The 11,288-nt window shown below is 38.7% G+C and overlaps 1 protein-coding gene across 1 annotated transcript in view; it reads left to right on the top strand.

The window, feature by feature from the left end:
• Positions 1-11,288, top strand: part of nlk2 (nemo-like kinase, type 2) — a 92,212-nt gene that overhangs the window by 35,431 nt on the left and 45,493 nt on the right. The window contains exons 4-6 of the mRNA XM_062067865.1: positions 2,393-2,499; positions 6,598-6,683; positions 8,814-9,023. Coding sequence (XP_061923849.1) covers positions 2,393-2,499; positions 6,598-6,683; positions 8,814-9,023 — 403 coding nt within the window. The remainder of the gene's footprint in view (positions 1-2,392; positions 2,500-6,597; positions 6,684-8,813; positions 9,024-11,288) is intronic.

Here is an 11,288-nt window from a genome sequence, read left to right as displayed (position 1 = left end):
AACACAAACAAATTAAAGAGTTGGTTTGACAAAAACAGACTGTCCCTGAACATAAGAAAAACTAAAATAATGCAGTTCAGTAACAGTAGGTGTAAGAGTCAAACACAAATACAAGTGAACAGCGTAGACATTAACAGGGTAAAATAAATCACATTTTAGTCATAAAAATACATGATAAAATGAATTGGAAATCTTCTATTCAAATACAGTTGGCAAGAAACACTTTAATAATGAATAAAGTAAAATATGTTCTGGACCGAAAATCACTCCATATTCTCTATTGTTCTTATTGTGTACAAATAATGGAAATAATTACAAAAATATTCCTCATTCACTAGCCCTTTTAAAAAGACGTCAGTTAGAATAATTCATAATGTTGGTTATAAAACACCCTCAAACCCTTTTAAAAAAAACAAATATTGAAATTCAATGATCTGGCACATTTGCAAACAGCTAAAATTATGCACAAAGCTAACAATAACTTGCTACTCAACGCTGTACAACAATTATTCTTAAAAAAGAGGACAAATATAACTTCAAATATTTGTATGCATGTACAACACATACAGGCTCTTCTGTACTGCAAAACCTTTCACATATCAGTATGTGGAGTTGAATTATGAAATAGATTTAGCAAATAAGTCAATGTACTAATATGATCCAGTTTAAGAACATTTTCAAACTCAAGGGTGTTTACAAAGTACAGTGGACTCTTGATTTCCTAACTTAATTGGTTCTTGAACATGGTTTGTAAACCGACAAGTTTGTATAGTAAAGCAGAGTTTCCTATATAAACAGTAGCCTCAATTGAAGTCCCAATTTTATTAAAGAAATACACACTTTGAAGACGGTATATCAAACAAACCTAACAAGGGGGTGTAGGATCAACAATCTCTTTACAGCATTATCCAAGCAACACAACATCAGCGGTTAGCTGAACTGATGATGCACGCACACACACACAAAAGTCCCTCTTTGGTGCTCTCAAAAATGTTAACTATGTTCCTACAAAAAAACCCTGTAAAATCCATTTGACCTTTTGTTGGCGAATATTTGTGGCATGCAGGCAACAATAGGAGATGAATTATGATGAATGCAGAAAGGGATTGGAGGTAGAAACTAGAAAGAGGAAGAAGCAGGGAGGAGCAGCAGTGTGTTACTGCTCCGAAAGAGAGTCTTCTTCCAGGGTTCCTGCTCCTCTCTTCCTACTGTGTTGGTCTCAATTGGACTAGACTGGACTTCACTTGGTCCTTGCTGCACCAGGAATCTGTCCAAAGTGCCTTGTTTTTAGCATGGCTTTTAAATTTGTCAAAAGTGACCCATGATGTCGTTAACGGCGTACTCCTCGTAAAAAGTCATTTATAAGTCCACAGCGATTCCCTCCTTCTTTCCAGGCTGTGTTGTTGGCTTTTTTGGACCCATATTGAGTAAGCAAAATAGACAAAATGGTGAATGGCGAAAAAAGAAACACGCTGCAGCACTAAAAAGCGTGTCTAGCCAGTAATGGACTATGTAAACAGGATGGGGCCTATACCAGCTGCACTCGAGCAGAAGGCAGGATACACCCTGGACAAGTCACCACCTTATCGCAGGGCCAACAACTGTTCACATTCACACACTAGGGCCAATTTTGTGTTGCTAATCAGCCTATCCCCAGGTGCATGTCTTTGGAGGTCCCAGCCGGATATTCAGAAATGTATGTGTAACGCTCTGTTACTTCTGATTCCTTTTCAGACAGGCTGAAATGTGCAACCGTAAATAGTATACCATATTGTAACTATGCATGTCTGAAATAATACCATAACCAAATGTTTGAACCCATTTTGCAACTCAAGTTGAAAGTATAGCAGTGGTCTGTTCAGGTCTCGATTTTAAGCATGGAAGGGAAATTTGGGGAAGTTGCTCGCTGTTTTAGTTTGATGAAATAATGTGGTACAATTGCTAATTCCTCAACAAATTAGGTTGCTCACCCATGTACTGTATCTGCATGCACTAACGTCCTTCCATCCTTCTATTTTGTACCACTTTCCCCTCTCGGGGTGCTCGAGCCCATCCCAGCTGCGCGTACTAGCATCCTGTTAATACAGTTTAAAACTTGTATACTATACTGATTACCACACAGGGGAACTCACATCACGCTGCTGTATATAAAGGATATTGTATACACCACACATAGTAGACCATAGTATATCCCTGAGCTGAGTTGCAATTTTTTTTTTCCGCAGCCAGACTTAAACCTTTCCCCATTAGTGCTTTAGTTTATTTCTTTGTAGCATCTTAAATATATTAGCGTAAAAAACATTGCATTTACCTACTTAGCCCATGATAATGTCTTTCTTTCTTTATGCTCTTGCTTATGTTTTCCATTTTGCCTTAACTTACCAATGGCCAGTTATGTTGTGACTGAACTGATGCAAAGCGACTTGCACAAGATCATTGTCTCACCACAGCCTCTGAGCTCAGACCACGCCAAAGTTTTTCTCTATCAAATTCTACGAGGTAAGATACTTTTTTATGTATACCTAATCATTGTTATTAACATTTTGAAAGAACTGCTGCCTGAGACCGATATGTAAATATTTGCTAACATGATTGTTGTGTTGATGTAGGGCTGTACAATACCGCAAAAAACGTGACTCATGATTTTGTTGCATCGAATTGATATCGCGATCCCCTTGGGTGATTTTTTTTATTTTTTTTATCAAACGTGTTCATTCACCATGCATAAGGCCATGTTTTGGAGTAATCACACAATTGTTATTAGTTTGAAAACATACATAATGTTTGTTGTCAAATTGTGGTCTTTAATATCACTTGTGTTTGATTGTATACGTTGAAAATCAAATTAAACCCTCGAATGCTCCAAACATCACTAGATTTCGAAAATATAAACTGCTGTATCTAAATCAGTGGTTCTTAACCTTGTTGGAGGTACCGAACCCCACCAGTTTCATATGCACATTCACCGAACCCTTCTTTAGTGAAAAATTAAATTCAAGACGAAGTTATATGTTTTTGGTAACACTTTAGTATGCGGAACATATTCTAAGTAACAAAGACTTAATTTAGAGTTTTTTGGACACTAGGGGAACATATTCTAAGTAACAAAGACTTAATTTAGAGTTATTTGTTTAGGGTTAGAGGGTTAGGGCCAGGGTTAGAGGGTTAGGCTTATAATAAGGCCATGCCGAATAAAGCATTAATAAGTACTTAATAATGACTACTTAAGAGCCAATATGTTACTAATTTGCGTATCCGTAATACGCCGACAGGGAGAAGTTTTTATTTACACGATGAGTCGGGTGTGTCTTGTCCTCCACCGAACCCCTGAGCCCGACTCACCGAACCCCTAGGGTTCGATCGAACCCAGGTTTAGAACCACTGATCTAAATTGACTCGAACATGACCAAAGCCTTTCTAATTGTGGTTGTGGTTAATGTAATTGTTGCCGTTGGTTTGTCTAATAGTAAGTTAGCAACATAACTCAAAAGTATGGGCAGAACATTCAGTAAGTGTCCAAAATATGATAAGGAACATCTAATTAGATTTTGGGCCTGAGCCTACAGCGTTGTATGTTTTGCGGTACAGTAAAAGCCTCTTTTGTGTGTGTGTTCTAGTGGCACAACAATGAGTGGCTGACTAACAAGAGTGTTCACTCCACTTCTGTCATTCCGTTACACGTTGCTCAAAAAATGATGGGTGTGTTTTGATTCACCTTTAAGGAAATGTCAGGGGCCTCATGTATTTAGAGTTGCATGGAATTCCTGCTAAAAAAGGCATACGTTCCTATCCAGAAAACATTGTACGCAAGAAAAACAATTCAAATGTATTAAAGTGCATGCACAAACAAATCCAAGCAATCAACGTGGAATTTATAACCCAGATGCCTGTGCACGCCCAGGCCACGCCCCCTTGTAAATACGCAAAACATATTAAAATTAGCCATGTGCCTGAACTATGCAAGCTCTGCCCATCACAATTAAGTATGACTCAGTTGGAGGTGCTTCTTTCTCCTGTATCAAGTGATCAAAAAAGGGTCCCGTCTGAGAATACGGTTTGCTGCGTGCTCAGAAAACCGTACACAGGCTCAAATAAAAAATACATTGTTGGGCATCAGGAAGAAGGTGATGAAGAAGATGGATGTGCACAGCCAAAACAGAACAGAGATTAAGTAGTTCTACACCCTGTTTGAAAAGATAATCACTGCAATGATTCGTACAACTTTAGAAGAGGTGGGTGACTCTGATCACCCCCTATATGAATATAATTTGTGTAATTGACAACAAAATGTGTAAAGGATTGTGAATTATAGGCACATTTAAAAAAAAAAATGAAGTTCCTCTTTAAGTATCCACACCCTGTAGAAATGTGCGTATTTGAAGCATGATGTTGGCGTGAGGCACCGCAGATTTCCACGGCAACGTCAATCTTGATACATCTACACTTTTCCGTGAAAAAGGGCTTATGACAGGTTTTTGTGCGTGAGGGCCAAAGTGAATCAATTTTGAGGGTGATCGGGAGCAGGATTGTGGACTTTTTTTACTATTGCGACATAACGCCTGGCAAAAGTCTGTGCTCATTATTATAAGACTCCTCAATATAATTAAGGCTGCAGCTAACGATTATTTTTCTATCGATTAATCTATAGATTATTTTTTCGATTAATCGGTTAATCTATAGATTATTTTTTCGATTAATCTATAGATTATTTTTCCTTTTACCGATTACTTTTTTATTCAAAATGATGAAAAAATAAATGTAGGCCCGTTTTTTCAAAAGGCATGGCTTTTATTTACAAAAAAAAAGAAGTATGGCCACTCAGTCAACATTGACAACAACATGACTAAATATTCTGTAACAATGTAAACATTTAAAACTTTTAACATTTAAAAAAATTAAAAGTAGCTTATTTGCTTTTTAATGTGCAAATATAAAAGTCAACATCCAGTGCAAATCTTAATATTCTGCAATAGTATAAGCATTTCAAAAGTAAAAGTATTGCTTATTTTGCTTTAAAATGTGCAAAAATAAAGATAAACATCCAATACAAAAAAGTGCAAAACGAAATATTCTGTAACAGTGTAAACATTTCAACAAAAGTGAAAGTATTGCTTATTTGCTAAAATGTGCAAAAATAAAGATAAACATCCAATACAAAAAAGTGCCAATATAAATATTCTGGAGCACTGTAAACATTAAGTATTGCTTTTAAAATGTGCAAAATAAACATCCAGTCCAACACAGTACACAATAACCAATTCTACTCATTCCAGTGAGTGTCTAACAGTTGTAATGAAGAAAGGTTAGCATGTCTACATGCTTTGGTTCTTTTCTTGTTTACAATATTCCCAGCAGCTGAAAATAGGCGCTCAAAAGGGGTCGATGTGGCTGGAACTGAGAGCTAATTAGCCTTCACCTCAAGCCAGGATTGCGAGTGAGCTGAGCTGCAGTTTAAGTTTCTAGAAGGTCAACGGGCTCATAGTGATGTTACTAGTAGTTGACTGGGAGGTGTTTATTGTCATTTGGGGAGAGTCCGCTGCCTGATGCTCACCTGCTAAACACCTATCTGCTCCACCCTGAAGCGCTGACTACATGCGCTCTGAATACGCACTGCTGATTGGCTGATAATGCTTCGTGTGTACCAATCAGATGGTTGTGTGGGTGGGACAATGCTGCGTGCTGAGACAGAGGCAGACGGAGCAAAGCAGCTTGTTAAGACTTTAGCTTAGAAACTCGTTCGGTACACCCCCGTACCGAACCGAAAGCCCCGTACCGAAACGGTTCAATACAAAACACGTACCGTTACACCCCTAGCAGATACAAATGACACATTCATGTTTTTGTGTAATGATGACAACGTATGCTCGCGCGGACGATTGACTAGTTGATGGTTTTCTTTTCAAATGTTCGTTCATAGCCGTTGTGCTGCTATGATAGGCCATTTCCGCTCGACACAGTGTGCATACAACAACATTATTAGGCCGTTTATTGAAATACTCCCACACTTTTGACCACTTTTGGCATGCTTTTCCCCCCTCGCTCGCACCGCTCGCATCGTCTTCTTTGATCGTCTGCTTTGCGCTTCGCCATGACGGTAATGTGACGTCATTATGCGACGCGTCGACGCACAAAAACGGCGTCGACGTATTTACGTAACCGATGACGTCGACTACGTCGACGCGTCGTTTCAGCCTTAAATATAATGTTCAGTTTTAAAGAAACTTCCAGTGGACTTTCTTACCGCATGAGAGGCTTAGGAAGGATAGTTGACAGGGGATTTAATTGATAGAAATTCCAATAAAGACTATCCATAATGAGCCTGACAGGTGGTATTGGCCGTCAGCGGAAAGAAACAGACCAGGCCCACTGGGGCACAAGGGAAGAGCAAAAAGAAAGTGTCACAAAAGTGCAGCGTGAGTGAAGAAGAAAAAAAAAAAAGGTCAATTTAGAAATTAGATTGCATGTTAGTGTAAATCCATACATTTTTGTGCAGCCCTTTGATAGTACTTTTGACTACTGCAAATCATTCAGTCAATATAATCAGAAAATATGTAAAAACGTTTCATTTTTGTCATCCGCCACAACTACCATGACCAGGACTTAAATACCTTCATTCTGCTGGCATCCTTCATCGAGATATTAAACCAGGCAACCTCTTGGTCAACAGCAACTGTGTACTAAAGGTGCGTAGACATACACTCATTGTTAGTTATTTGTTTTGTAGCTCTCAAATTATTTTTACATTGTTATTATCAAGTCTCTGATTCAGTCCTTAGTTTTATTTGGGTAGTGCATTTTATTGATGCTATTGGGCTCTCTTCACTTTCCTACAACATCCAATGGTGTAGGAAGTTTTTACTTTTCCAGCTACAGCTATGTGAACATTGTTACCAATGTACAGTCCTGGTCAAAAGTTTACATACACTTGTAAAGAACATAATGGCATGGCTGTCTTGAGTTTCCAATAATTTCTACAACTCTTATTTTTTTGTGATAGAGTGATTGGAGCACATATTTGTTGGTCACAAAAAACATTCATGAAGTTTGGTTCTTTTATACATTTATTAGGGGTCTACTGAAAATGTGACCAAATCTGCTTGGTCAAAAGTATACATACAGCAATGCTAATATTTGGTTACATGTCCCTTGGCAAGTTTCACTGCAATACAGCGCTTTTAGTAGCCATCCACAAGCTTCTGGCAAGCTTCTGGTTGAATTTTTGACCACTCCTCTTGACAAAATGGTGCAGTTCAGCTAAATTTGTTGGTTTTCTGACATGGACTTATTTCTTCAGCAATGTCCACACGTTTAAGTCAGGACTTTGGGAAGGCCATTCTAAAATCTTAAAGGCCTACTGAAATTATTTTTTAAAATTTAAACGGGGATAGCAGATCCATTCTATGTGTCATACTTGATCGTTTCGCGATATTGCCATATTTTTGCTGAAAGGATTTAGTAGAGAACATTGACGATAAAGTTCGCAACTTTTGGTCGCTGATAAAAAAAGCCTTGCCTGTACCGGAAGTAGCGGGACGTCGCAGGTTGAAGGGCTCCTCACATTTCCCCATTGTTTACACCAGCAGCGAGAGCGATTCGGACCGAGAAAGCGACGATTACCCATTAATTTAAACGAGGATGAAAGATTTGTGGATGAGGAACTTGAGAGTGAAGGACTAGAGTGCAGTGCAGGACGTATCTTTTTTCGCTCTGACCGTAACTTAGGTAAAAGGGCTCATTGGATTCCACACTTTCTCCTTTTTCTATTGTGGATCACGGATTTGTATTTTAAACCACCTCAGATACTATATCCTCTTGAAAATGAGAGTCGAGAACGCGAAATGGACATTCACAGTGACTTTTATCTCCACGACAATACATCGGGGAAGCACTTTAGCTACGGCGCTAACGTGATAGCATTGTGCTTAAATGCAGATAGAAACAAAATAAATAAGCCCCTGACTGGAAGGATAGACAGAAGATCAACAATACTACTATCAGGAGACACCGAACCAAACACTGGACCTGTAACCACACGGTTAATGCTGTGCCGCCTGTCGAAGCCTAGCAATGCTGTTGCTAACGACGCCATTGAAGCCAACTTAGCTACGGGACCTCGTCAGAGCTATGATAAAAACATTAGCGCTCCACCTACGCCAGCCCTCATCTGCTCATCAACACCCGTGCTCACCTGCGTTCCAGCGATCGACGGCGCGACGAAGGACTTCACCCGATCATCGATGCGGTCGGCGGCTAGCGTCAGATAGCGCGTCTGCTGTCCAACTCAAAGTCCTCCTGGTTGTGTTGCTGCAGCCAGCCGCTAATACACCGATCCCACCTACAGCTTTCTTCTTTGCAGTCTCCATTGTTCATTAAACAAATTGCAAAAGATTCACCAACACAGATGTCCAGAATACTGTGGAATTTTGCGATGAAAACAGAGCTGTTTGTATTGAGATACAATGTGTCCGAATACTTCCGCTTCAACCATCGACGTCACGCGCAAACGTCATCATACATAGACGTTTTCAACCGGAAGTTTCCCGGGAAATATAAAATTGCACTTTATAAGTTAACCCGGCCGTATTGGCATGTGTTGCAATGTTAAGATTTCATCATTGATATATAAAATATCAGACTGCGTGGTCGGTAGTAGTGGGTTTCAGTAGGCCTTTAATTCTAGCTTGATTTAGCCATTCCTTTACCACTTTTGACGTGTGCCATGACATTATGTTCTTTACAAGTGTATGTAAACTTTTGACCACGACTGTATATAAAACTAAATAGGAAGTGACATTTGAATGACTTTATTTCAGATCTGTGATTTTGGCCTGGCCAGGGTAGAGGAAACCGATGAGTCGCGGCACATGACTCAGGAAGTGGTGACTCAATACTATAGAGCCCCCGAGATCCTAATGGGGAGCCGCCACTACGCCAACTCCATTGATATCTGGTCTGTGGGCTGTATCTTCGCTGAGCTGCTAGGGCGACGAATTCTCTTCCAAGCCCAAAGTCCTATCCAGCAGGTAAAAAAATAGTTAGGAACTTAATTTTTTACTTTCATAAGATAAAAATGTACTTACCTGAAACAAAAGCATGTAGGAATTTTTGATTTCCTGAAGACACATTTCATACATTCAACAACCAGATTATAACAACATTACACTTTTTTCAAAGTTAGCACAAAGTGCAGCAATTTTGTATATATAAGACGGGCGTAAAAAAATAAACAAAATCCGTTTTAATTGAAAAGGTGTGAGTGCACTGGTACACAGGTCACACGATCGAGCCAAATGTAAAATAAACAAGCCCATGGCCCAATTGGAGAGATGCACTCCTCTAAAGCTAATCGAAGGTTTTATTTTATTACTTAAGCTCTACTGTGCACTGTGTTTTGCAAGTAATCAGATACTGCATTTATTCTACAGTAGCACTGTCTAGATTGGTATTTATTAGGGCTGTCAAACGACTAAAATATTTAATCGCGAGTAATCGGATTGTTCATAGTTAACGCAGAATTAATCGCGATTAATCGCAGATAGGTATAATTTTTCATCATCAATAAGTGTACCCTAGTCAGATAATTATCAGGGAGCTGGCTTCATATTGCTGCATGAAAATGTTTTAACCTTCCATTAATTAATAAAATGTAATATTGAGCCTGCTAATCATTCTGTAATTGAGGACTCGACCAGAACATGTTATAAATCCATCCATTTCCTACCGCTTGTCCCTTTTCGGGGTCGCGGGGGGTCACTGGAGCCTATCTCAGCTGCATTCGGGCGGAAGGCGGGGTACACCCTGGACAAGTCGCCACCTCATCGCAGGGCCAACACAGATAGACAGACAACATTCACACTCACATTCACACACTAGGGCCAATTTAGTGTTACCAATCAACCTATCCCCAGTTGCATGTCTTTGTATATATTCTTTAAAAAGGGATCTGATTATACATTTAAAACAAATATGTTATTAAGTATAGTATTAACATGTATATTTTTCTTATATAATATCGTTTTGTTCTATTTTAAAATTGTTGCTGCTTATTATACAATGTACTAATTTTAGAATATATATATATATATATATATATATATATATATATATATATATATATATATATATATATATATATATATATATATATATATATATATATATATATATATATATATATATTTTTTTTTTTAGATTTCTCCAATTCTTTTTCTCCTCACTTTTTCTGTACTAAAAAACGATTGGCAACAAATCTAGCATTTATTTTTGGTGTTTTTGGCAACTGTACTCGTGTTTCGAGATTCTGTTTAGATTCTGTCGCGCCATGTCCATGACGAAGAGCAAGCTGGTGTATGTTAATGTGTTATGGTGGTCATTTTCCCATGGTCTTTGAACACACCGTGTCGGCGGAGAATGAACAAGTGTTGTGTGTAGGACTGAAGAACGGAAGCAGACGTGTTGCACGGTGGAAATACTTGCTGGAATTGGGCCTGATGTTAGCATAAATTGGCCATAAAAGCTAAAAAGAGCGTCAGACTTTGTTTGTTTTCTTTTGGACACTACAATACATTATATTACTTTATTTTGTTAGGTGTGGCGGCTAATATTAAGCCTGTACATTAAGGAGAAATCCTAAACGAAGTTAAAACGCTTTTATTTTGAAGCCGAAAAAGTGTGTGATTGGTTTGAGAAAGTGTCTTGACATGTTTTGATGTCGGATCGACTGTTTTCAGTAGAAAAAGTCTCATTTCAACATCCTGAAGACCATCTTTCATTTCTGTTGAGCTTTTATGTCATCTTACTTACTAAAGCAGTGACAGTAACAATCTAAATGTTATGTTATCACTGCACCTTACACGTAATCTGAACACGGAAGTGAAGCACCACCCACCTCTGAACGATGCGCGCAGCAGGCGTTTGCTGCAGGGATGTCTCCTCTTCTCATGGCGAAACATAGTCCTTTCTTGTCGGGATAACAACTTTCCATGGCTTTGAACCTGATATTTCCTTTAGGTAGACTTTCCTTTGTCCATTTCTGCTCGCTTTTGGCTCATCAGTAACAAGTGAACTATAAATAAAGTTGATTTGATTTGATTTGATTTGCAGCGAAGTCCCCCCCGCTACGGCACAGCAGGAGGGTCAAAAAGGAAGTGTTTGCGTTAATCGGCCGTTAAAAAAATTTGTGCCGTTATTGACATTTATAGTTAACGCGTTACCATCACTTGAAAAGCCCTAGTATTTATGGAACATAGTCTCCACTACGCACACTGGCGATACAGAATGCAAACACG

This window comes from Entelurus aequoreus, linkage group LG13 (assembly GCF_033978785.1).
Source record: "Entelurus aequoreus isolate RoL-2023_Sb linkage group LG13, RoL_Eaeq_v1.1, whole genome shotgun sequence".
NCBI lineage: Eukaryota > Metazoa > Chordata > Actinopteri > Syngnathiformes > Syngnathidae > Entelurus > Entelurus aequoreus.
This window is presented reverse-complemented; position numbering and strand designations above follow the sequence as displayed.